The sequence below is a fragment of the Rhamphochromis longiceps genome, linkage group LG1 (assembly GCF_057381845.1).
Source record: "Rhamphochromis longiceps isolate RC_006_pf linkage group LG1, R_longiceps_female_GT1.1, whole genome shotgun sequence".
Lineage (NCBI taxonomy): Eukaryota > Metazoa > Chordata > Actinopteri > Cichliformes > Cichlidae > Rhamphochromis > Rhamphochromis longiceps.
In genome coordinates this window covers 36541252-36569144 of record NC_140557.1, presented here as the reverse complement: position 1 = coordinate 36569144, position 27893 = coordinate 36541252, and the positions used below count along the sequence as shown (strand labels likewise).

At 39.1% G+C, this 27893-nt stretch overlaps 1 protein-coding gene and 1 long non-coding RNA gene across 6 annotated transcripts in view; one reads left to right on the top strand and one right to left on the bottom strand.

The window, feature by feature from the left end:
* Positions 1–323: 323 nt before the first annotated feature.
* LOC146679107 (uncharacterized) lies at positions 324–3241 on the bottom strand. Of its 4 annotated transcripts, XR_014911892.1 has the most exons (6): positions 3205–3241; positions 2952–3083; positions 2474–2537; positions 1962–2114; positions 1507–1597; positions 324–903 (listed from the first exon to the last, which is right to left on the bottom strand). It is a non-coding gene; the product is annotated as an uncharacterized LOC146679107 (long non-coding RNA). The 4 variants fall into 4 exon arrangements; XR_014911888.1 differs by having other exon boundaries at positions 2952–3235; XR_014911893.1 differs by having other exon boundaries at positions 2474–2509; positions 2952–3235.
* Positions 3242–4903: 1662 nt separating this feature from the next.
* The window catches only part of otog (otogelin), a 66720-nt gene continuing 43730 nt past the window's right edge, over positions 4904–27893 (top strand). For both annotated transcript variants that reach the window (XM_085408043.1, XM_085408036.1), the window contains exons 1-21: positions 4904–5067; positions 5356–5413; positions 5889–5946; positions 7743–9636; positions 10567–10668; positions 12426–12583; positions 13694–13815; positions 13907–14115; positions 14857–14987; positions 15093–15199; positions 16037–16146; positions 16690–16815; positions 17058–17166; positions 17558–17604; positions 18614–18759; positions 21654–21786; positions 22632–22809; positions 25145–25269; positions 25662–25874; positions 26822–26987; positions 27739–27813. In XM_085408043.1, coding sequence (XP_085264169.1) covers positions 4998–5067; positions 5356–5413; positions 5889–5946; positions 7743–9636; positions 10567–10668; positions 12426–12583; positions 13694–13815; positions 13907–14115; positions 14857–14987; positions 15093–15199; positions 16037–16146; positions 16690–16815; positions 17058–17166; positions 17558–17604; positions 18614–18759; positions 21654–21786; positions 22632–22809; positions 25145–25269; positions 25662–25874; positions 26822–26987; positions 27739–27813 — 4337 coding nt within the window. In that variant the 5' untranslated portion in view covers positions 4904–4997. The remainder of the gene's footprint in view (positions 5068–5355; positions 5414–5888; positions 5947–7742; positions 9637–10566; positions 10669–12425; positions 12584–13693; positions 13816–13906; positions 14116–14856; positions 14988–15092; positions 15200–16036; positions 16147–16689; positions 16816–17057; positions 17167–17557; positions 17605–18613; positions 18760–21653; positions 21787–22631; positions 22810–25144; positions 25270–25661; positions 25875–26821; positions 26988–27738; positions 27814–27893) is intronic.

The window sequence follows — 27893 nt, the reverse complement described above, 5'->3', positions numbered from 1 at the left end:
CCTCTGACATCAAGATTCAGTTAAACAACAATTATAACTAAACAATTTGAGGCAATGTTAGTTTCCATTAACATTAAATTAGGTTACTGAATTGGCAAACACCTTCCTATTAACACTACCCATTTTACCCCAATAACTAAAGAAATTAGCACTTGCAGGTCAAAAACTTTATTCAAGAGACGCAAAAATAACATTGATACAGTGACTGTCAAAAATTACAGCACTGATCATACTGTGACATCTTGGTTCAAAACAGCACACTTAGAAATATTCAACGTTCTTTACTTCAACTGAATGAAACTGAAAATACCATTTCACACGACCCATATGGGATATTTAGACTGTATAACTGTTCACGCTACATCTCTTCACTAGTAAAAGAAAGAAAAAATACAAAGAGAAATTTAAAAATGCTGCCAAACAGACAAACAGAACTTGTACAGAGCAAAAGGAAAAACAAACAACAACAAAAAACAGCTCGTCCTCATGGCAGTTGCAGAGTATATAAAAATGAACCCTGCGATCCGTTCCTGGAATTGAGCTTCAAAAATGCAGCAGAACAAGTGTGAGATTTAAATGTCCTCTCACCTAGAGCTGGTCACCTCACATGCATAACAGTGAGCTTCGTTGCAGGAGCAGTTTTGTCTTAGTTGTGAGCTTTTCTTGAGAGCTGAGTTGCATCCAACTCCATTACCACCCATTGAATCACCTCAAAAGTGTAGCAGAGTTGTGATGGGTAACTCATGTTGAAGGAATAAAAAAGGTCCAAACAGCATGGCTACTGCAAAGGTCACGTTATCCAGATCTTGAAGAACAACATCAGAAAAGTCATTGCCTGGCGCATCTCTGGAGACAGATGTTCATTGTGGTTTTCTCAATCTGTGCAGTGGCCTCAGGCAAGTCCTGGTTAAACACAAAACATTTCTTTAAGATTCCTTTTTAAACTCATCTCTTTTGAATCTACCAGTTCTAATGTTAGAGTAATTTAAACCAATGCAAGCAACATAGTAAATAGCTATAGCCAAAGAGTGGCCTGCCATGCTGCCATTCATGGTCTAACAGAGTTTCTAAGAGAGGGTGAAAAACATAATAATTTCAAATGCTTTACATTAGTTTTTGTTAGAAAGACACCGGCCCATCAGAAATCCAGGCTATGTCACTCAGAAGATGTTAGAATTTAGACTTTCAGCCCCACAATTTGGTTAGCTGTTGGTCAGTTGGTCTTTTTTTTTTTTTTTTTTTTTTCAAACAAAAGCTAATGTAAATACTGGTGGGATTTTCCTTTGTTCATTAGAATGACAAATTTAAAGTTTTTTCACACTGATGTGACCCCTAATACAGGGGTGGGGCCTCAAGGGCCGGCGGCCGAGTTCACTACCAGGCCTCATGTGAACTTCAAATTATTAAAGAGGACTACTGGTCCTAACCAGTCCAATGAGGATCAAGTGGATAACTAAATGCATTTTTAAAGGTTGCAAATCCACAATCTACTCATAAAACACTCACCATGAACTCCTGCACCAAGATGTTGCAATTGTCTTTCACACAGATGCGGAGCACTTTGATGAGGGACTCCGAGCATTAATGTCATCCTTGACTATTATAACAAAGAAAACAGAGATTTGTGAACTTTTCAGTAGCACAGAAGAAAATGATCCCAGACAAAAACTCTTGACTTTTTAAACCAGTCAACATGCAACACCAGCATCTACAAAGCAATATCAAAAGTTCCTGTTTGACATCAACTTTATGGATATATAGTTTCCAGAACATTTATTTTTAAAAAAAGATAAATTTTTCTCAGTGGGCCAGTAAATGCATGACGAAAATAATGGCATCCTTTTAGTGGAATCATTACTCACAGGTAATAGTTGACTGTTTCAATGGATGTAGCATAAAAATTTTACTGACCTAATGCAATACATATACACTTTGTAGTTAAAGAATTTTAAAGTTCTTACTGTCATAATGGCAGCTACATCCTTTAGCTTTGTGCCCTGTTCCCCCGATCACTTTGCAAACACTTTCAGCAGACTGTCAGAGAGAAACTCAGCTCCGTCAGAAACCTTGACTGTAAAGGCATGGTTGGGATGCACTGGAATGCTGCATTTTATCTGAAATGACATAAAATTATTTTGAAATAACAGCAGGCACTGTGCTTGGTTAATCAGTAATGTTTTGTTGAATAAAAACTGTGTTTCCAGATCTTATGGGATTAAAAAAAAATCCAAAGATGTTTGTTTCTGATTTGCAACCCAACAACCCACAAGTTACAACCTCATTTCAGTTCAAGTGTGCATTAATGCGAGTCCAGTAATCACCTTTCTGGCAATACATACAGGTATAAGTTAAACCTATGGCAGATTTTGGATTTCTCAGTTGTATTAATAGGGTGAGTATGCATGCACCTAATAATTATAAAAAACCCATTATAATTAAGTTACAGAAACGAAAATAGAATATACTTTCTTACCATAACACCTTGAACCCACAATCCATCAGCTGACTCCTGGTGAAATGCAGAATAGAGGTCGTCTCTCAATGTGCAGCAAAAAAAACAAAAACAAAAGGACAGCAGGTGAGGGCAGGAGGGGTAGGGATGTAAGCTAGCATAATGCCGCTGATGATATTAGCTAAAGCTGTTCAATGTCCAAAATCTCACTAACACCATGGTGCAGTAAATACACAATGTAACTGAAGAGTCAGTTGGCAAATCTATTCACACAGAAAACCAAATTATGTTATGAGTGCCTCGTAATTAGGTTTAATGTGATATTACGGCTCTTGTGCCAAAGACAAATTCAAATGAAAAAGCGCCAATTCTTTGACAACAGATAAAACAGCAAATAAGCTAACGGCTCTTTTTTAGCATGTTACATGGCGACACTCTAGACGTTTAACTACATTTGTCTGAAATATGGTAAATATTAATTCAAAAAATCAAGACATACCAAAAACGTAGAGTTGGCTGCTCGACTTGACTGAGATGGATGCCTTTTTTAAACCACGATCCAAAGCCCGCGAGATGAAATCACGCGTGGTTTCACGAGATTTAACGTTGCTATCTTATTGACTTACTTCACCTGAACATGATATGAACAATTTAATACACCCTTTCTGCATATCATGTAGTTTTTACACTATATAGTTACATTTAACTTTAAAACATGAGGCAATTGTGTTAAATACATGCAAGATGCTTACATAAATCCAAGAGATGGCCAGTCCCTTTTTTTCAGTGTACATAGAATGATTCAAACCAAAAATGTCATATTTGGATTCATAACCGAACTGGCCATTGTGTACCCTGCCTCTCATTGTAAGACAGCTGGGATAGGCTCCAGCCTAGGACAAGGTAAGCGGAAGAGGATGGATGGATGGATTTATCACCCTTTGACTGACACCATTTCTAAAAGGTAGGTGGATCAACGAAAAGCCAGATGCATCACTCAGGTTCTGCGTCAGGTCTTTGCTGGATTCTGTCCCCTCTATTACATTCAGTTGCTGTTCATCTGCAGTAGATGGTTTTAAAGTTCTGCCACTCCTTCTTCTGTCCTCCACGTGTCCAGTTTAGATCTTTGGGCATCACCCTGCTTGTACAAAAATACAAACTGTATTACCTTTGGCATTTTTGTAAATAATAAAAAGGTAGAAACAACATAATCAACAAGAAGAAAAATACTGGATCCGAAGTGTTTCTTTGAAATGACTAATATATATAATATATAAAACGAACCACATTTTCGCACACACATACTTGCATATACAAGTACACATACATACATACATACATACATACATACATACATGTGCACAAACAAAACAAACAATCTCTAAATGACATGAATTATAAACTCAATCATAAAGTTTGAAATGGAGTAGGAAGACGTATGTACATGTTAATCCCTACCTCACTCTCAACACCAGTGATTCACCATATTCATCGTTATTCCCACTAGTGCTGTGAGATACTGCAGAATTTGATATATTTGGTATATATTTGTTATAAGGTGGCTAATGTGTGCAGCTGTATGTCATGGTTTATTACATAAATCATCAACAATTTGCAAATTCTGAACACATTTTCATGACCACTAAATCATTGTGACTTTTACTGTGCATAAAAATTAGTTAACACAATACAACACACCTTTCAGCTGTTTGAAATGCAAATGTGCCCTGAAACAGTTTGGTTCAACGTCCACTGTTTAAATGTGCTATAGGTTATATATATAAAACAGATGTGAGAGTCAACATAAAAAGGTTTAAACATTTTTCATAGCGCATATCTGAGGTAGATTTTGTTTCAAACAAACAAAATTAAAACACCCCCCCCCCCATAAATACTGAATTGCGACGCACAAAACCCCCCAAAAAACTTAGAGGATAAAAACAAAGTATCAGTCTTGTTAGTATCAATAAAATACCAATACCAGCATTGGTTTTGATGCTATCGATATTTGTATCAGTCCGCCCACCTCTAACCCTAATTTCTCCTCCCTCCTTGAAGTAAAGGACATTTAAGACATATGTAATCCATTTAGTCCTGGTATTTTTTTATTTTTTGAAATTGAAATAACCATATGGAATTTCCCACCCTGGCGCCTGCTGTTCTGTGAACCACAAGGGGGGAGTTGTTTTCGTGGTTGCCATTCTCTCCTCCTCAGTTTTAAACAGAATTCAGCATGTTTTACAAAAAACAAGCATTCGTGTAGTTTATAGTTTTGCTAGTTAGGGTGGTGGCTGGTCAGTGGTTTTACTTACAGACAGCAGTTTCGCGTCATCAAAGCCCTCTGACTGAGCCCCTTCCATCCCCCGCGCGCCCACCTGTGCATAATTTATGCTAATGAGCAGGTGCAGCGGTTTTTGAGGCGCGCCGAGGACCGCTCGGGGATGAGCCGGATGGAGCAGCACAGGGAGAGTCGGGAGTCCAGCCGGAGGGTTCTCACCAGGTGATGCTGTCCAAACCCGACTGAGTGCGGATCCGCGAAACACGAATGGATCCCTATTTAAGACGGAGAAGGCTTTTTCACTTATTATCTTCGTGTTTTATCCTCATTTATCAAGGTGAGTCCTACGCACCGGGAAGCACGCACGCGACCCCTGATGCCGCGGGAAGGCGAAGTGTGATTTCTGAGTGTAAGAGACAGAGTCCCAACACGGTCACATCCTGTTTGTATAGGAAAAGTTTAGATACCACAGGTGCTTTATGCGGCAGCTCAGGTTACATCCTGCAGTTTAAACGCTTATTTATTTACTTAGTTATTTAGTTAGTTATTAAAGTTGGTCTCTTTTTAAAAAAGGTCACAGCCTATTGTCTTTCCTTATTTTTGCCCATTTCCCCTCTAATTTCAGCGCACCTTTCCTGGGGTGTGGAAAGAGTGAACATTTCTAACTGGGATGAATTTAATGAGTGAGTCATTTTTAAAAATTGTTTCCTTGCATTTAGTTAGTAGTTTACATAATGTTTATTTGTCACATATTCATAATTTACATATTATATGTGAAGGATTTATTTTGGTGATTATATTTGCATTAAAGCCCACATAGTTTTATATATTAACTATAAGTTGTTATGTTAAAAATTGTATTTGAGTATTGTGTGTGAGTATTATACAGTATATGTAGTATAGTATATGCTGGCTTTGAGGCATTAGGCCATACATAAAAAAACAATATGATTTAAAAAAACAACAACATCTGCTTTAGCTCATCGAAACCTGTCCATTTCATGATGCTTTAATCGATTAATTGAGAAGCATGACAGTCTGGTCAATCACCAGGTTGTTTGGTGGTCTGCGTGATTCCTGGTTGGTGGTGGGTTTGTGGTGTCAGTGGGGGTGAAACCTGCAGTGGGAACAAACCTCTCCTTGTTCTCTCTGTCCCAGCAGCGGGAGCAGCGGGATAAAGCATCAGAAATGGGACACCGCTTCCCAGGGAGGGCAGGTAGGCAGCTGCATTGATCGTTGATGCTGATGGAGCTGCTTCGGGCGGCAAACACACAGCCAGATATCTCCCAAAAAAATCAGCATTGCTCACATCACCATCGTCATCACATGGGAGTGCTTCTTCCCATAATTTATACACAGTGTTTACGTTTTTCACTTTTAATTTCCCTAAAAGACTCGATTGTTTGCTTAAGTATAAGTTAGTTGAATATATGTGAAATGCAACATATTTCTAGTTTTATTGCAGAATCTTAATGTATGACTTTTTAATTTTTAATTATAAAAATTAACTTGTTTTTAATCCAAGAAGTCTGTCGTTTTACCCAAAATTTGATGTCTGTATTCATGGACGGCCTAAAAAAAGCATTTCAAGCTGCTAAGTTCAGGCTGTCACTCAGTGTGGAGATATATATGAAAATATATAAACAGTGTGCATTGTTCCCTGCTTCCTCGACATGAGAAGGAGTCCCAGCAGGAATATAAAGAAGCTGCTCTGTTGTCTTGCTCTTCCTCTGTCAGAGCCGCTATCTGCCTGAATGTGGTTGCTCTTTTGTTCTCCCTTTGGTTCATGAGAATCCGGTCCAAACTATAGGAGCCCCTAAAGGAGCAAAGCAATTAGTAGCACAAAATATGCTAAAAAAAAATGTTGTAGGTATTTTTTTTTACTCTCTATATAATGTCCTTGTTAAAATTAGAGCAGCTTTAACTGCTCTAATTTTAGTTTAATCAGTGCATTGTTATATGCATATTGACATAGTGCTTTTACATATGTGAAGTACTCCCTCTTTGTTTTTCTGATACTGATCACTGATTAATAATTCATAGTCAGTTACCCCTTATACCCCCCTTACACATCACCCTTGCCACCTGCTTTGTTCCTGCTCTTTGAGATGAAAGGCTGGGTTTCAGAGCTCAAGTATCCAGTCACGTAAAAGTGTGGAAGCAAGGCTGGACTGATAATTTTGGAATGCCACTGTAATGAGAACGTTTTAAAACCAAACCTGTTGTTAAGGTGGGTTTTTTTTTGTAAAATATCCAGTTATCTTAATATGGAAATCGCCATGCCAAAACATTCCAGATATCAAATGTTTTCCCCCAGTGTTTTACTCTCTTGGGAACACTTTACCAGCCTTCTAATTTCACATATCACACATCGATATAGTGAAATGAAAGGGGCGAATACTTTTAGACAATAGAGGTCATCCAAAAGAGGAAACAGACACAACCAAAAGGGAGTCAGTTGGGTTGTTGAGCTGGAAAGGAAAACTGTTGTAAGTCACAGAGCAGTCGTTAATGAAAGCTGGATGACAGGTCTTTTCTTTAGAGCCTCTTCCTTTCCCATTACCACCTCAATTCCATCCTTGCCGATCATGATTCTAGTTTGGCAACATCCAGCCTAATTCTGGGAGGAATTTTTCTTCAACAAAACACTAAATTGTAAAAGTTTTAGGTATCTTACATTTTAATCAAATCTTTATTAATCTGTCACCTGAGACCTGTACTCGTTTTCCAGATTAGCTTGATATTAAACTTACAGAATTAATTCAGCAAAGCATTACAAGGACTTTATTTTAGTTTGCTGAAATTGCTCTCTTTATTTCTTTGCCAAACATTACTGAGTTCCAATATGAAAATGATCAGATGTAACATATTTAGTTGTAAGAGGATTTGAAAGATTGCTACTTTAGATCAGGTTCAAGCTGTATGACTTATTATTATTATTATTATTATTATTGTTATTGTATAGCAACTGTTGCATGAAATATTTGCTGATACAATTTTTTCTCCTTGAAGCACCTCCAGATGACAATCGCTACATTAGAAACCAACATATCTGCCTCCAGTAAATCACTGGTCAACATGGCTGCTGTGTCAAACCTTACATCATCTTCAGAAAGGACACCAAACATCTCATGGACCATGAGCTCTGGCCAATCATCTGGAGTCACGGCACCACCTAGTAAAACACCATCAAGAACAATGTCCTCCAGCCAATCACCAGGGAACACAGCACCAATCAGTCAATCATCAGCTGAGACAGCACCATCCAAACACTCACAAACCAGCCTTCTAACAGTCAGCAAATTCCCAACCACATCAACATCACCTTCTCAATCACTCGGAAGCAGAACAGAAAACAGCTCAGTATCATCCAGTCAATCACCAGCTGAGAAAACACTATCTAACCAATCAAGAACAAGTCCTGTACCCACCAGTCAGTTATCAAACTCAGTATCAGCTGTCCTTTCACAGGGTAGCACAGCACAAGCAAACAATTCTGCAGTCAATACAGGTTCATCCAATCAGTCACCAACAATGTCAGTGCCATCTAAAAATTCAGAAACCAGCTCAGCACCAGGCAGCCAATCACCAAACAGCTCAGCATCGACTAGTCTACTACAAAGCACAACAGAACAAAAAAGACACTCACCAGGCAGTATGACACAAAACGGCCAATTGCCTGGTAGCACAGCACCATTCAGTTATCATTTGGGTTCTCAATCACCAACTGGAAAAACACTATCTGACCAATCACAAAATCACAAAAGTCTAGTACCAGCCAGTCAATCATCAAACCCATCACCATCAGTTATGCCGTCACAGGGCAGCCTGGCACAAACAAGTCAATCACCAATCAGCACAGCATCAACTAGCCTACAAAGCAGCACAGAACAAAACAGCCTCTCATCAGGCAGCACAGCTCCATCCAGTCAGTCACTAACCAAGAAAACACCATCTTATCAGTCACATGCCAGCCCAATACTAGCCACTCAAACACCAAGCGTGCCAGCATCAACTAGCCCATCACGAGGTAGAACAGAACAAACCAAACAAGTATCAAGCAGCACAGCAACAGCCAGTCTATCTCCAGCTGAGAAAGCGCTATTTAACCAATCACAAAACAGCTTGGAACCAGCTAGTGGATCATCATCCCGATCAGCATCAGCTGGCTCATCTCAAGGCAGTATAGCTCAAACCAGCCAACCACTAACAACCACACCAATATATAAAAAATCTCCATCCTCTGCGATAAAATCCAACAAATTGCCACGAAGCACAACATTATACAGCCAGTCAACAACTGTGACAAAAGAACTCAAGTCACAAAATGAACCATCAATGACTACAGTGATAGCACCTAGTCAGTCATCAGGCAGATCAACACCAACCAGCCAATCAACAAGCAGGACATCTTTAGCTAAAAAATCATCAAAAAAGATACTGGCTAACAAGTTAATCTGGCTAACCAGCACAACAAGTTCTAGCCAATCACCAAGCAGCACCACACCAGCCAAGAATTCTTCTTTTATTAATGCACCCACTAGGATCATATCTGATCAATTAAAAGGCACAGGTACAAAATCTAGCAAGACAACACAAAGCCAATTAAAAGCTGTCTCAGAATGGTCAAATCAGTCGCTAGACACTCCAGATGATCAGACCATGCTCACCTTAAATACTTCACAATACTTATCATACAGTTTACCGTCTAATAATCACTCAAGGTCAAATTCAGCACCATATGAACAATTTCTGACCAGCTCAGTAACATCAAATGAATCTGGTTCAGTGTTACTTGGAAAAACCAACAATGGAGCCATTTCAACAGACCAGCATCCAGTTAATACTTCACTGCTGACGAGGCAGGTGAAGGAAGCCCTGGGGTCATCGTTTCGTAGGATTCCAGGTAGGTTCACAAAGTTCTTATTAATGATTGAAGGATGAATGTACAAATGTTTGAGGGAGAACTTCAGTATAACAATTTCTCTTTATACCATTTTCCTCAAATGTGGTTCTAAAAACATTTTAGAAGTCTGTTAAAAAGGAGAAACCTGGTCAAATTCAGTGCACATGCCATTTTCTTGGTCATATTTGTGGTAAAGAAATAGTGAAAACAACCCCAAAAGTGTGTGTGTGTATATGCATCAGAGAGGAACTTGGCAGTTAATATCTTGCCCAATGATATTTGCCATGCAGGCTGGAGCAGCCAGAGATCGACCCACAAATCTTCCAGTCAGTAGATGACCTCCTCTACCTCCCTGGCTACAGCTTGTAATCGAAACCTAGTAATGTTGTGTACATTTGGAGCAACAAATGAGCCAAATGAGTACTTGTCCCCCACAGAATGAACATGAGGAAAGCAGCTTGACTAATTGGACCCCCTCCCATGGCTGATTCCTTTATGACTTTTACCTATGTTAATGTGGGACATGGCCCACTAGGCAGACAGCATGGAAGGCCATTGAGCAGATGGTTTTATTGGAGGATGAAAAACTATCATTTGGGGGATGGTGGTTCGTTCAGTGACTGGAACATTTGTTTGAGCCACACAACTCCACGTGAAAGCAGAGAGGCAGATGGTGACTTCCTTAAATATATACCTTGCAGACAAACACTTAAACTCAGTTGTAGTGGTTATTAGGATGGAAAATTAACCAGTGGTACACATAGCTTTTATGAGAAAGGAAAAACACTATTTCTATATTATTGTTCCTGATTAATAATAATAATTTTCATTATTAGAAATAATGAAAATTATTCATGGAGTCATTCTTTCAGGTTTCCAGTCTGATGAGAAACAGTGTAATTGTTTGCTTGTCCTTTCGTTTTCTCTCAGGGGAGCCCTGTGCATTTCCTTGCCTGAACGGAGGACAATGTGTTGAGTCGGAGTCATGTGACTGCAGCTTGTATCAGGCTACTGGACACAGATGTCAGACAGGTAAACCCTGACAACACTCTTTTAAATTGGTAAGTGGACTGGTTCTTATATAGTGGATTTCTACTCTACTTCAATTCAATTCAGTTTCACTTCTATAAAGCCAAATCACAACAACAGTCACCTCAAAGTGCTTCATATTGTAAAGTAAAGCCCTTCAAAAAATACAGAAAACCTCCAACAATCAGGCAAACCCCCATGTGCAAGCACTTTGGTGACAGTGGTAAGAAAAAACTGTTTTAATAGGGAGAGACGTCTGGCAGAACCAGGCTCAGGGAGGGGCGGCCATCTGCCTTGATCGGATGGGGGTGATGGAAGGGAGACCAGACAAAAGAGATGTTGTGAAAGAGATCCAGAGATGATTATACTTTCGCACTCAAAGCACTTTACAGCCTTCAACATTCACCCATTCACATCCATTCATACAAGTACTTGTTTCTATGCTTTAAGTGCTTTCTATCTAACATTCACACACATGCAACGATCAACCAGCTTGTTAGTTGAATACAGTATCATAAAAGTGCAAAGGCCTATTATTACAGCATTAGAGGTCATTTAATGAAATTTGTAGAGCAGTTCAGGGAGGATGTTTAAGATGCTCTGAGCTATCCTGTACCAGAAATTTAAGTTACCGATCTGTTTCTCTTAAGTTCAACATATACACCCCCCTAAAAAAAAGAGAAATCAAGTCATTTTGTCTTCTACATCTTTTTAAAAATAATTTATAGTACACATTCACTCAGTTCAGAGAGATTTTTGAGTCGGAAACTCAAATGGAGGATAAAAGGAGTGGTAGAGAAGAATAGTGTCTACAGTAGACAAACAGTAACTGAATGTAATGTCCCTAAGAAAGGAAAAAATCAGCAGAGACCTGACACAGGACATCTCAGGCCTCCCTCAGGTCTCTGCTGTCCAGATGTCCACCTACTGTTGAAGCCTGATCAGAAATGGTCTCAGTGGTAGGGTGGCTGTCAGAAGCTGATCTTAAGGAAGGGAAATGGATCAAAGGATGAGGTATGCCAAATCACACAAGAACTGGAGTGAAAAATAGTGTTAACAGGTCTGATGGAGTCAGAAGTCCAGATTTGACATTTTGGTTCAGCTCATTATCAGTATGTATGGAGAAGATCAGGAGAGAGGTGCAGCAGTGAGTGTCTACAGCAATCTGTAAAGTATAATGGAAGCTCTGTAATAGTTTGGGGTTTGGGAATCTTGTCAAAATTAATGGAATTATGAATAGAGAAAATTACTGTCAGATTTTGCTCTGCCATCCAATACTATCTGGAAGCTATTGATTCTGATTCACTGATTGTGAACAGCCTTTTTTTTCTGCATGCCATAAAAGACATTGGAGTGAAAACCTGGATAAAAAAACATACAGTGTAACGTGTCAGTCATGGATTGGCCTCCCCAATGTCTGCACCTCAATAATATTGAGGCAGCGTGGGATAATCTTGACAGAGAACATAACAAAATGCCTGCTTTTGCCTTATATAGTTTATTTCCGTGTATGTTTGTGCATCTTTCACTGCATTGCTTCACCTATCTCCCATTTTCCTAGCAAAGTATAAAAAGGAAAAGGGGTGACTCAGTACTTTTACACAGTACTGTACATTTAACAAGTGGACAAAAATACAACACTAATAAATACTAAAAGGTGCTAAATTGAAAAGCTTTGTTAGGGTGTTTTGTAGCATTTCTGTGTCTTAATGGCTAATTAAGTGATATGAAAAGAGAAATTTTCATGTTTATATTCCTAGTTCCAAATTCTGGCTTTGAGAGGGAGATGACATGCAGGACGTGGGGTCAGTACAACTTTGAGACCTTTGACGGCCTCTACTACTACCTCCCAGGCCGGTGCGCCTATACTTTACTGAGGGACTGTGAGGAAACCACCCAGGCCAGCATCGTTGTCCAGGTGAGTCGTCCACATGGACCTGGGCTGGGGTGAAATAAAACCTCCAGGTGAGCAGCTGCCCAGTAGTTTTCGGTTCAACGCCTGCCTCCAGTTTGGGGAAAATTTGGACTCTGTGGCCTCCTGCCCCAAAACACATTCTTTTTTTTCAGACTCAGCCTGAGGAAAAGATCTACTCTGAACATTAGTGAAAGCTATCTGGTTATTAGAGTCAATTACCATTAAATGCTGCAATTACCCACTGTGCCTTGAAAGTATCTGCAACAGACTAGGACTTTGTTCCCCCGAACAGGCAACAGATACCTTATCTGTGTAGGGAAAAACCAACCTAAACAGGGGACATTAGAAGATCCAAATGTAGTTTGGATTAATTAAATAATGAAGTTCAGTAATGATAACATATGAAAACACAGTGCAGCAATCCTAACAGAGCATGTTACGAGGAGAGGAGATGACATTTTCCTTTGTAGCAGATAAAATGACGCACTCAAAAATGTTACAAAGTGGCAGGTGTGTGTGTTACTTTTAGGATCACGTTTCAGCTTTTTAAATACTTTTGCTTTTTAGAACTATTTGGTCCATTGGTTCTAAATGAATGTAAATGAAATGCGATTTCTATGTAATTTTTTAAAATAGCTGGATTCAGTTTCTTTTCTTTTTTTTTTTTTGTGCAAACAATACATTTGTTATGGACTATTTTCAGCACTGGATTTGAACGAAACCCCTAAAGGTTTGTGCATTTTGGTCCAAAACTTTTCCTTGTAAGTTCTATGTCGACCTATGTCGCAATGAAGGCTGATTCCTTGGATAGGTAGCTTAAATTCATTTACAAATATCTTGTATTGTTGAGGTAAATCTGACTTGAGGAGAGTCTTACTACTGTTTTACAACAAGCTAAGAATATATAACTTGGCTTGATTTTCATTCCCCGGACAGTTTCTAAAAAAGAATTAGACTAGAAAAAAAAATTAAATGTGCATTATAAGAATTCTGTGACAGGCCAAGAATAACATGAAAATTGTGACATTTTCAATGACACAGTTTTTATTTGTGCGCAGATCCGTAATGAACCCACACCTGTTTTAAATTAATGTCCCACCTCTCTGTTTGTAGGTCCACAACGACCCGGCCTGTACTTCAGACCCCTACACTTGCCAAAGATCTGTCAGCCTCTTCCTGCCATGGGAGGGAGAAGTCAGGCTACATGCCACCAATGTGACCTTCAAAGGCCAAAGGTTAGCTGCTTTCTCTCTGTATGTTTTATTTTACATCTCTTCAGGTAAGGTGGTGTTTATATGATACTGGAATCGCCCTGTTTGTGTTTAGTTTGCAGCTGCCTCATCACATCCACGACCTGCAGCTGGAGCAGATTTCACAGTACGTGCTAGTAACGCAGCAGCACGGCTTCACGCTGGCATGGGAGGGACGAAGCGGCTCTGTCTACATCAAGCTCAGTCCAGAGTTTGTGGGCAGAACTTGCGGCTTATGTGGTAACTTTAATGCCGACGTCCACGATGACCTGAAGATGAGCTATGGTGAGATCATTTTCAGTCTCATTGCTCATGTAGCATCTGCTTATGTCTCTTTCAGTTGTGTAAATCCACAAAGAGCAGCAGCTGATCTTAGGGTTTCTCACACCAGTTGAATTCCAATTTAACCCTTGAGTATACAAATTTTTCTCTTTAGGCGAGGAAGCAAAGCCACCCTCTACAATGCAGGCAACAGCAAATAGAGATAGATTTTTTAAAAAAAAATCTCTTTGTTTTTATCTGCTTTTGTTCTTCATGACACATACAATACAAGTTGAGTACGTTCATTAGAATTATAAGAGATGAAGTCTGTATTCCTTTTTATTACAGTATTTATATGACATGAGTTTTAGTTAACTTGGCAAAAAATAGAAAAGGAGCTAGTTCTTTTTTAATACTTTTTTAATTTCAGAGTCTGTACTTTTTAATTTTTGCTTGAGTAAAGAAGTTATGTCCATGAAACAGATTATTGAAAAATTAAGTATCTGTACTTCTATTTAAGTGATGAATCTGTGTACTTTTGCCATCTCTGCTGAGCCATCACTGGTAAGCAGTGGTTATAAGTTTAACATTCAGCTAAAAAGTGAAAGGTCAAGGTTAAAACTGATGGTGATCCTTGAACCATGAAGTAGAAAAGACACGGCTCACTTTTTCTTTTAAAACACTCAACTGAACTCCAGATGTGAAGAAGTGTAAAGGAGGCAAAACTACTGACATAATTAAACAGACATGATATCTGTTTCTTAGGCGTGCTGACTCATGAAATTGAAATGTTTGGGAATAGCTGGGTAGAGACACATCCACATGAGGAAAGATGTCCTATGGTGCCTTCTGGCTTCCCTTCACCTTGTGCTACAGTCGAATCTCATGTTTTACTGGTAAGGTGTCAAATAAAACAGCAACTGCGAGATGAGTGAAATGAAACTGAGAAAATTACCTACTAGATGAGTAAAAAAGTGTTTTTATGTGTTTTGTGGTGACAGAAGGTGGAGGAGGTGTGTGCAATGCTGCTGGATCCACCATTTCAAAGCTGCCATGACTTTGTCAGTCCGCTGTCCTACATGGCCAGCTGCTCCAACGACCTCTGCATGTAAGAGCAACCGATTTAAGATCTAGTTGTTGGAAGGGTTTCATTTTGAGGAAAAATCTGAGTGTTGTCAAAATTATATGGTATGAACCATTAGTATCCATAGTTTATCCTTGCGAAATGTGTGGAATCTTTCTCCTACTTTAAAATTAGAAGAAACATTTATTTAGTTTCTGCTGATATTGTTCATGACAGCAGAGTCATGAACAATGACTCTGCTGTCATGAACAGCAGAGTCATTGTTCTGAATTACTGATACTAATTCTGAAGCAAATCAAAACATCATAAAAGTTTGACACATACGTAACATTATCTAAAAATTAGTAACATCCTGTACAGGTGGTTGGAGAACCCTTTTTTGCACATATCCTTATGTACCCACATTTTAGTTTTTGCATTTCAATCCATGTCCTCAGACTGTGAGCACTTTGGTTACTTACTCGTTCAAAATGATCCCACTCTAAAAGACACTCAGTTGTGTCTTTCATGGCTCACGTCCATGATCCTGAACGTACCCCCCTCTGAGAGTAACATTAGCCATGGCAATCTGTTCCTACAACTAAAGAACTAAAGAAAGAATTTACTTTATGACAGGATTCACTTGGTCTGAAATCATCACTGTCATGACTGACGTAGCTACACTACAATTTTCCAACTATAAGCATAAAACTATATAGCTTTATTTATTAATTTTGTATGCTAGTTGGAAACTGGTGAGAGCAGCTGGTGAGTAGTTATTTATTTGAGCTGCACAGTCTCATTTCAGCATAACTGGCTCTGTAGCTACACCTCTCCTGGCTCTTCTCAAAGAGTTCCTTTTTGTTTTTTACCCTGTTGAAGGTCGGATCCCAATGGTGATGTGGTATGCCAGGTGTTCACCGAGTACGCCCGGGCATGCGCCCATGCTGACCACCCACTGCATGAGTGGAGGCAGCACATTCCTCAGTGTGGTACGTTTTTCCAGGTGTTTTAAAATGTGTGCCAGGACGAACAGAAGAAAAATGATACATTTAGTTTTACTTGTAGCTGAAATTGTTCTATTTTTTATTTCAGATGATAAATGATATATTTACAAGGTTAAAAAAAATAAAGTCAAGTCCAAAAACATGATTTATAAAGATTTATAAAAAAGGGATTTACCTGAACATAGTAGATAAAACAAAATATGAATGTGGAATAATTTACAGGCACAGATGCTGGGTTAAAATAATTTATACTAGTAGAATAGTTATAAAGGGCTATCTAATGTAAAATAATTAAGAATATTTAAGTGTGGAAGTTAACTGGAGGGCAGGTTATTAACAGGCTAATGAACACCAGCTAGCTAGAAAAGGTGCTAATTGAGCACATTTGTTTATGTTTTGCAGACGTGTCAGGTTCAAATTTCAGTTTATAACCTGTATTTCAGTGATCATGGCAGCAAGAGTAATTGGGCTTTACAGAAGCAAACTTAAAGCTTTGACGTATGTGTTGTGTTTTGTTTCTGTGACCAGTGAAGCGGTGTTCTCTAGGACTGCAGCACAGGGAATGTATCAGCTGCTGTCCGGAGTCCTGCAACCTGGAGCGAACGTGTATTGACAGTAAGCTCACCTGCCTGGATGGATGCTATTGTCCCGATGGTGAGTGTCTGTTGAGATTCTGCTTCTTATGTTCCTATTCAAAATAGTTCCTTATCTTTATAGTTTGTCTTGTGTAATGACCTTAACATAAATCTCATAATAATAAAAAATACTGTTATTATATTGCCTATACTTTACTTTTAACACATTATTTGCATTTTCTGTCTTATCAGTCTTATGATTTTTTTTTCATCCCCAGATGATCTGAAGTCTGAATCTGAATCTCTAATCTTTGTCCCCAGGTCTAATATATGAGGATGGAGGCTGTGTAATGCCTTCTGACTGTCCCTGTGAGTACCACGGTATGTTTTATCCATCTGGTCAGACGCTGCAGGAGGAATGCAACACCTGGTGAGCAGTGGTAACACTTCTGTTACCTTGTATGCCATCATAAATATCTGGATGAAGAGACTTAAACGTCTTTGGTTTGTCTGTTTAAATACTCTTCATCCCATAAAAAGCTAGGGAACAGTGAGGCGTGTTTTATTTTTACAGTTTTTTAATAACATCTCTGGCAACACTTCATAACGTGACAGCTTTGATTTTCCTTGTGTAATAAAAAATTGCAGTATTGTGTATTAAAGACAAGATATTATCCTACGCTCCCCATACAGTCCTTTTAATCTTCTCAGATCTGACCACCTGAGTGCAGTGAGTCCAATTTCTTTCAGTGATCCTGCTGATTAGCTCAGCCTTTCATGTTCCCAGAGCCACCTGTGGACGTCTCTGCTTTCTGTTTCAGTGCATGCGTGGGTGGAGTGTGGAACTGCACTGACTACAGCTGCCCAGGTTTGTCCCTTTCCCCTGTGGGAAATGTTTATTGATATACTCGACTAGTAAATTTTTCAACAAGATTCAGTGAATTTGATTTCAGACTTAAATACTTTCAGTCTATACAATGATTCCATGAAAGTGTTTGATGGGGACTGTGAGAGTTAGGTTGGAGAATCATTCCCAAACAGACTTGAGGCTGTCATACATGCCAAGGTGGCTTAAACCAAGTACAAAAGTCTAAAGAAATAAATTTTAAATGGATAATTTTAGTAATTAGTGAGTGATTTTAGTCACTTTAGTGCATTTACAAAACACTTCTGGCTTTGATGGTTCATTGTTAAGTAATGTGCGAAAACTATTTTTGAGAAGAGAGAATAGACAGTGTACTAAGGGAAGAGAAGAGTTTATTGGTAAGGTACTATAAAACACCTGCCCCTGTTGGACAGTGAAAAGAAAGTTGGAATATATGCTTATTTTTGAAAAAGAAAGATGACTAAGGCAAAAGTTCTAATAGAAGGACAGATTTTGCCTTGTTAGAAATGGGGAAAAAAAAGCATGGACTCATGGAATCAAGAGGAACAATAATTCTTGACATTTTCAGAATGGTAGCAAGTTATTAAAGGTTGAACTTGTTGATTTTAAGAGACACAAATTAAAGAAATATGCAGAAGAATGCTGTGGTAGAATGGAAGAAAAAAAATCTTTATACTTAAGGGGGAAATAAAGTTTGTGGTTCGTGTGCATAGAAAAACCAAGCTTCCTTGTAAAAACCAAGTGCAAAGCAGTTATATTAGATATGGAACAAAGCAAGGCTGGAGAAAGCTCACAATAATAGCTGTGGACCAAAAACAGACGAGGTGTGATATTTACACAGAGAGAAAAACATAAACTGTCAATTGATTAACATGTACAGGACTGTTTATTTATTGCTATAGTAGTGCTATGGAACGGGATACATTTGCATTAACTTTTGTTTGAAGTACACACACGGACACTCGCAGTAAATGTACCACTCTGTCTGCAGGCGAGTGCTCGGTGACAGGCGACATGTATTTTCAGTCCTTTGATGGACGGATCTATACTTTTCCTGCAACATGCCAGTATGTCCTCGCCAAGAGTCGCAATTCAGCAAAGTTTACAGTAACCATCCAGAACACCGCCTGTGGAGCTGTGAGTTACACATCATCTGCTTGCTTGTTCTGACATGATTGTTACATTTTCCTACCTATTTGACAGACTGCACAACTCCCCCACTTTACCTACTGCAATCAGAACTATTCACTTGCTCGGCTTACAAATACGTGCAATTTGTCTTTCATGTAGATCATAATACTCCCCTCAGTCCAGGTCATTTTTGTTTTAGAGCCTTGCTACAACTGCTCTGGCCGATAATGATCATGAAGAAAAACCTACAAAAGACTGAGAGCTTCGTCTCTTTCCCCCTCATCTCTGAGCCTTCAGTTTCCCGGCAGACTTTTGAGCTGCTGAGCAGACAGGTGATGGGAGATATGAGATGTCCCACTTGTCAGAGCCAAGGCCCGAGACCTCTAACAGCCAACTAAACAGGATTACCTTATCTAGCCTGACTGACAGAGCTGCGGACAGCTTTGTAGTGAAGTGGGCACTGGAAGGGTGGGGGGCTTGGACAGAGAGGAGGTTATGCAAAAACAGGAGGTGAATGATGGGAAGAGTAGGAGGGATGATAAAACCTTTTGGTTACGGGGCTTTGCCATTCATGAAAGAGATGATTCATAGCAGCAGGTTGTTTATTGTCTCACTCAGACTTCCTTACTTTTGAAATAAAAGTGAGCCAGAGTAACTTGGGTGATTTTGTGAATTAGTGATGGCCTTGAGCATTTATATTTTATAGCTCCATTAAGTTTTATAGTCAAACTGTACAATCTGCTGATACATTATAATAAATAAGACTTTTCTGTTTTAACAAGGCTTGGCCCAAGGAGTGGAATATCTGTCAGTGGGTATTGTTAGATGTCAACTGCTATAACCATTGTCACCAGTTATGCCTGGTATTTATGTGATTGTTTTGCATAATTGTGCATTGAAAGTTCCTAAAACACTTGAATTGTCCTGTCACATAAAATTAAAATGACTTCATTATAGCTATAAGAAACATTTTGACATTAACAATGGACTGCATAGTCACCTGTATGTCTGAAAGATTGATTGATTGAAATTCTTTAAGCTTACTTGGTTTCATGTGTGTGTTTTTGCTGGTCTGATTCACTGCCACTGTTCTCACAGTGCTGTTTAGGAGAGGAGTTGCAAAAGTTGCAGCGGGGCTGAAAGAAACCACCAGTTGCTAGTTTCATCAGCTTAGAGGGTCATTATATTATGTCAGTGCTGTATTTACAGCCTTGTTTCCGCTGCCCTTAAGAAACAACAAAAATCTATTATTGTAGGTTTATTGGCACCAGTGTTGAGTGATGGAACCAGACAGAACAGGCAACATAGTCGCCAGTTTAAAACTCACATACCAAACCATTCATTCCAGCCTTCTTAAAACCCTGTTGATAAAGAAATACAGTGTCTTCATTTATTTCAGCAGATCAGCACAGTGAGTTGCAGAGCATGTTCCATGTGCCTGTGATTATTTATTTCCATATATACCATATAGACTGTTCGCTACTATTGTCACCTGATTCTATTATTAGCCACTTTTTATTATCTGATAAGCTTTTAAACTCTGGATCTATTACTAAAGTTGAGCCTTAATGTTTTTGTTAAATGAGTATGCAGTAGCCTGCTACCAGTGTTGGTCAAGTTACTTGAAAAAAGTAATCAGTAACTAATTACTGATTACGTCCTCAAAAAAGTAATCCCGTTACTTTACTGATTACTTATTTTCAAAAGTAATTAATTACTTAGTTACTTTTTAAAAACACGATTTACAACCTGAAGAGGTGATAAAGCGATAGATCTTTCAGCCCAATTCTACTTTTTCTACATAATCCATCATACAAAATGTAATCAAATGGAAAAGTCTCTTTTTTTTTAAACTTGTTTTATCAGTCCTGTAAAGCAGGACTGCGGTAGGCGGAGGTTTACCCTGGTGCAGGTGTGCTGCGGTCAGTTGAAGAATCCGCGAGTTTCTCTGTGAGTTTCCCATTACGTCATAGGGCACTCGGTGCTTGCTTGGAAGTTTAGGGTTTTTTTTCGCTGTAAAAAGAAGTTTTCTTCCCACGCATGATGGACGCTAATGTTTTCGTCACTTTTTATGGAATCAAACTCAAAGTAAGGTCAGTACTTCCACGCTTTAAACGCTGCACGCTCATACTCTCTCCCACAATCGATATGTGATCCATTGTTGATCTGCACACAGCTGTTGTCTCTAACGGCGCACTCGCTTACGTCACTGTCGTGAGACATTCTCACAAAAAATCACGGTTTTAGTAACGCAGTAACGCAGCGTTCCCACGGGAAAGTAACGGTAATCTAATTACCGTTTTTGCAATAGTAATCCCTTACTTTACTCGTAACGCCCATCTCTGCCTGCTACATATGTAGCTTTTCATAGAAAATAAAAGGAAATATGCATACTGGTAAATGGTAAATAATAAGAACAAAAGCAGGTCTCTTGCATCTCCATTTTCTTTCCTGCATGCAACAAAAGCGTGATAAAGTGTGATTGATCAACAAAAAAAATAGCGATTACCAATATCCCTTCCTTCAGAATTTGCATGTCCATATGCAGAGATTTGTTTCTACAGATTAAACTACCAGTAATGGTGGAAATTTTCCATCTAACATCATTGTAGGGTGGGTTATGCATAGTACACTCTGTAGGGGCTACGGTGCGACTTCAGACTTTTCCTTAGGTTGAAATCAGAATATTATTTTCCATTTTTATAGATTTGGGTATTTATTCCATCACTGCACACCAGCAACCTGTCTAACAGACTAAAGCCCTCTCTCTTTATTATATTTCCCTCATTTTTTCAGGAAGAGTGCTTTATTTGAGTGTGTTTCTTCCCATTATTTCATTCTGCTTAACTGTTTGGGAAACTGTCTGAACGCTTTATCAGACCATCTCGTCTCATTTGCAGAATCTGGATGGGGCCTGCATACAGTCAGTTAACCTGGTAATTGATGAAGATCCAAGAACAGAAATTACTCTGAGTCACATTGGAGAGGTCTTCATTGCTGGACAGTACCGCATCTCCCTGCCCTATTCTGATGGTAACCTCCTCATCTTTTATCACCTTCCAGCATTGTTCTCATCCAGGGCCCGACTTTATTCAGCACTCTGTGGGTTATGGCAGGGACAGATTGAATGACAGCTGTGCTATTGAATGAAAATTTTTCACAATACTTTACTGGGTTAGCTCCTACATTGTGTTGCACAAAATGTCTTTCCTCTGAGCATTACTCATTTTACATGAGTAATGCTCAGACCAAGTCAACAGGCTTTTGTGTGCTTTATCTGACAGCGTCTGAGAGTGATCTGATATTTTGAACCTGAATGAATAAAAACACTAATAGCTATTGCTCTTTATGTTCTGTTACAGATTTTCCATTCCTTCATTTTATACAACTGTACTTATACACATAAAGAAGAAAAGGAAACAAGTTCCAAATAAAATTCCACAAACAGCTTTAACTGAAATGGCTGTTTTATTATGAATGACATACTTTTGGGATATAGGCTGTTGTACAGTCTACACTGGCACCTACCTAAAAGCTGGATTCCACTAAAATATGTGTTTGGATATGAGTGATATAAATTTCATCGTCATTCTTACTCAATTATGCTTTATTTATTAAAGATTCCGCTATAGAGTTTGTAACTACAATTAATTAATCAATTAATTAATTAGTATTGGTGCACAAGTGCTGCTGATGCCCCGTCTATAGTGATAATTTGCAAAGTGATGTAAAAGTGTACCAGGAACAAAGCAAGGAAGATGAAGATTTGTACACTGGTAGCTTGATCCATAGTTTGGGGAAAAATTATAAAGTAAAAGAACAAGCTTTGCACACCACCAGCTTTGAGCTAAATAATGTCCTATATATATCTCCTGCAGACCTCTTCCACATCCAGGAGCTATCATCAATGTTTGTCCAGGTGAGGACGGCGTTTGGCCTGCGTCTGCAGTACAGCTGGAAGGAGTTTCGCCTTTACCTGCAGGCGGATGAGCTGTGGAAGGATGATACAGTGGGGCTGTGCGGCACCTTCAATGGCAACATTCAAGACGACTTCCTGTAAGTGTGTGCTGGCTGACCTTTGATCCCTCTTGCGCTCTTGGTTAACCCCTCCTCCAATAATACAGAGAGAGTGCATGCTCCTGTTTCAGAGGCAAAGAGGGAGGTGATGGTGAAGTGCTCTCCCTCTCACACTTACTCTCTCTGTAATGCACACTGGTCGGCGGCTCAGCATCAAAAGCCCAGCTCTATGATCAGCTCTTTTAGGGGGACTAGATGAGCGCCCAACTGGACACGCCACTTCAACAAGGAATTTACTGTTAGCGGAATAGGAGCTCCACTGTACCGTATCGTAATGGCTGACTATAAAGGGCGGATGTTGTCTAACAGCTGTAAATGGATATACATCACAGTTACTGACTGAAGTGCCCGTATGCTGCTAAGGAGTCACTTTTCCTGAAGCACTACTAAAAGACTGTAGTTAAAGTGATGACTTGCACAATTTTAACCTTTTGTTTTGTTTTTGCTTTGCTTTGCAGCTGCAGTCATTTCAGACACTTAGTTGCATAGTTAGTGGCAAAAAAAGAAGAGGAGTAAGTCAGAAAGAACTGCAGGCAGCTATTCTACTTCAAAGAGAATTGGGTGAAACCCATCTGATTAATAGTGGCTTGGGCGGAGGTGGGACTCCCGTGTCAGTCGCTTCTAGCTTGCTATTGTACTCGTATCAGTTCCAGGTCCAGCATGTTTCAGAGAAGGATCAAAGAAGTACAAGTAAAATGTGTATTTAATACTGCACATATTTTCTTTAAAAGTTTAAAAAATGCAGTTCACTTCAAATAAATGCCTTTAAATTCAGTTTTATGTATGCAACTTCAAATCACACCAACAGTTTTAAAGAGCTTTAAGGGAAAGACCTGACGAAAGAAAGAAAGAAAGAAAGAAAGAAAGAAAGAAAGAAAGAAAGAAAGAAAGAAAGAAAGAAAGAAAGAAGAAAAATCTCAAACAATCAAAGAACCCTCTATGAGCAAGCACTTGAGAACAGTGGGAAGGAAAAACTCCCTTTGAACAGGAAGAAACCACCACCAGAACCAGGTTCAGGGAGGGGCAACCATCTGCTACAACCTGCTGGGGTGAGGGGAGGGAGCCCGAGATGAACTAAAGTGGTGTATAAACATAGCGAGTGAATGAAGGAGAACAGAACCTCTCAGTATATCATGGGAAGCCCCCTATTGCAGTGTAATTAAGGGAGGGTTCAGGGTTACGTGATCCAGCACTAACTATGTGCTTTATCAAAAAGGAACGTTTAAAGCCTAATCTTGACAGTAGAGATAGCGTCTGTCTTCTGAATTCAAATGGGAGCTGCAGAAGAGGGGCCTAAAAGCTGAAGGCTCTTCCTCCCGTTCTACTTTTAAATACCTGACGAACCACAAGTAAACCAGCAGTCTGAGAGCAAAGTGCTCTGTTGGGAAGATACAGTGTAATTGGGTCTTTAAGGTAAGATGGGTCCTGATTATTCAAGACCTTGTATGTGAGGAGCAGGATTTTTTAATTTGATTCTGGGTTTAACGGGGAACCAATGAAACATGCTCTCTGTTTGCAGACCCTGTCAGTACTCTCACTGCAGCATGTTGGGTTAACTAAAGGCTTTCAGTGAGTGTTTAGGACAACCTGATAAATAATTGCAGTAATGCAGCCTACAAGCAATAAATGCATAACCAACTTTTTCAGCATCACTGAGACGGGATGATTCTAATTCAAGAGATAAATGCAAGAAGGCAGTCCTACATATTTGGTTAATATGCACATATCCTGGTCAAAAACAACTCCAGTGTTACTGAAGGTCAATGTAATGCCACCTAGATTCAGTAAGTCAGTAAGACACCATGTTTGTAAGATTTTTAGGACTGATTACAATAATATATAATCTCCTGCCATGCTCAGTGACCCCTGTTTCAATCCATGGGGTCGATGTGGATGTCACAGTGCACACTCTTGATGTCACATCCTCTACAGAGAAAAGTCAGTATAATAAGAGGGGCACCTCAATGTCAACTACACACATTTAATTTTGTGTAACATTCAGTAATATTTATAATTATAGCTATTTTGTTATATTTTATAACTTGTAATATATTGTAATATTTAATTTAATTTAGTTGGTTACTGTTCTTACTGTCTTTGAGCAACTGTGACCACATAATTTGCTCTGGGATTAATAATTATTCTGATTCTGATATTATCAGAATGTTATTTTGTGAACACAACAACACTTGTAACCACAAAAATCAAAAGGCAACTCTTCATTCACACGATAGCACTGGACTCACTTTATAAAAATGACTTTTTTTCTATCTGTGTGCTGTCATACTGATTCCTTGCTTTGGTTTTGGTTCAGATCTCCATCAGGTATGATAGAAAGCACTCCTCAGCTCTTTGGAAATGCCTGGAAGGTTTCGTCTGCGTGTTTGTCCAGCCTGAGTACGCCTCAGCTTGATCCCTGTGATACACACCAGCAGGCTGGTCAGTTTCTCTTCCTCCTTTTTTCTGTTTCAGTAGAGAAAAATAACATATTTACTCAGTCGTATAACATTTATTATGTTAAACTGCGTAAGTGGTGCTTTATAAAATAAAACATATGTATTATTATAAAACGTTTGGACATTTTGATGTTGATATCACAGTAAAAATGTATCCCAAGCTCTGTTTAAGGTGTAAATCAGTTTAGTTTCTACTTTTATTCTTATATTTTTACACACATATTTATCTGTATTATCCAGTGAATTTACAATGATTATGACATAAATGAACAACTTTAAAAATATTTTATTTAGGGTTTGTATTTGATTCATGACATCAGAATCACAGAGAGCAAGACTTGTTTACTTGAATTATTTCTAAACTATTTTTAACAGTGACCTATGCTTCAGAAATGTGTGATGTGCTGAATCAGGATCTGTTTGCTGCCTGTCATGAGTACCTCAGTCCAACACCCTTCCATCAGCAGTGTCGCTCCGATACCTGTAAGTGTGGGACGCCTTGCCTCTGCTCGTCGCTGGCCCACTATGCTCGCCACTGCCGTCGATTCTCCGTCATCATTGACTTTCGATCACAGATATCTGACTGTGGTGAGTCACATTCACGCCAAACATATTTTGTCCAAGAATGTACCTGCTGCTACAGAGATGTCAAAATTAGCAATTATTTCTGACATATTTTTTGTTTTCATGTCTAATATCAAATCCAAATATTTCTCCCAACTCACCGTTCAAGGTCACAGATGATTTTCAAATTTCAGCTTGGAGGACATTTTAATATTTCAATATATATGTCAGTATGTCATATGAGTTATTGGCAAGACTGTTCATGGAAGTTTAATCTTTTAGGGAATGACATGGAAAAAAAAATCAGTTTAGATCAAACAGTATCAGTGCCAGCTTAGGAGTAATTTTGGAAAATTTTCCTACCAAAAACTTTCCCAAAGAAGGTATGGGATGTCTTGAAAGGTGAAACTACACTCAAAGTGGTCACCCACAGGTTTAGGGTAATCACGGGGCAACCACAGGAGTTTGTCATCCTATTTTTATTCCAGTGTGAGTCATTAAGTTAGAACGTGAGTGCATTTTAATGAGATCCACAACAAACATCATTCTTTGTTTAAATACTGGAGCACACTAATGACATGTGCCTCACTGGTTTTATGGATGACAACAGATATCAGGTCTATTTCTTGAACGTTACTCAGTGGATGAACTGATGTCACGAATCTGAAATGATTCTGCACTGTCCATTCAGCTTGCCTTTATTGGCTCTCTCGCATGTCACACACTTTAGAGATGACTGGACAAACTAAAGTTTTAAATGATGAATTAACAGACGTATGTCTTTTTTCCCCTGGAGGGGAAAAAAGTCATACACAAACCATCATTCTGCTCCAATCAGTAGCTCTACACTTTGTTGTTAAATTTGATAACTTGATGAAGAATACAGTGACGCCATCATCAAGTTAATTCCCATTAAAAGGCCAAACTGACTGTGAGTCTGAGTCTTTGCTGAACTCTGTCTTGCCCTGCAGCTGTCACCTGTCCTGCCAACATGCAGTACGGCACCTGTGTGTCCTCCTGCCAGCGCCGTTGCTCCTCCCTCTCTGTCCCGCAGCACTGTGGGGAGGAGTGTGAGGAAGGTTGCGTCTGTCCTCTGGGTTCCTTCTACAATCACCGAACACACACCTGTGTGCACAGGTAAGGACGAGGAAGTGATATTCGTAGGTAGAAGTATGTAAAGGCAAAAAAATGATGAAATATTTATATGATGAAGCAGGTGGGACTTAATACCCAGAGCAGCTTCAGTACTACCTGCTGTGCTGATGTGGAGGGTGGTGAAGCTGGAGTGACTCCACCAAACCAATCCACTCAAAGTGATATTTGTATCTGCTTTGAAGTTTAGGTCAGCTTCTAAGTAGAAAACCTGGTATCTTTGCTGCAGACATTGTAGACCCAGAGGACCTCGGTAATTGTGCTCTCCTTTTTAGCTTGCTCTGCCCTAGAAGACATGCAGCTTAATTCCTCTTAAATGTCCCAGGTTTTTACATCCTAGTGCAGCGCCATGCCTTACTTACCATGTGATAGAGTTACATCAAGGAATTCATCGTGAAACCCCCCTTTCATTCCCACTCGGGCTGGGGACGACAGATATCTGATAACCAGTGAGAAAGAATTTGTAGTACAGAAGCTGATGTGTGGCACTGGCCTATATGTTACAAAGGCTTTTAGCCTTAGCTAAACATAAATTACCACAATGTATATTATATAAATCATACAATACTGTATTTTTTTCAAGTAAGACTGGTCTATTTTGCTCCCCTCCACTTCTCCTTAATTAACATTGGTAAGGAAAAAAATTAAGCAGTGAATGTATATTTATGGGGGGAACCAAAGTCGGTCCATTTAGGTTTGTCACAAGTTCAAGTCAGGTTGTCTCTTTTTTTTCCAGGAGCGAGTGCCCCTGCAGTTTCCTCGGAGCAGATTATGAACCAGGAGATGTGATCATGACTTCAGCAGGCGTTCAGTAAGCTCCTCCCCTTCATTTCTACCTTCAGTCTAGACTTATGAGTGTCAGGCTTTATTTTTGTAAATAAATTCTGTAAC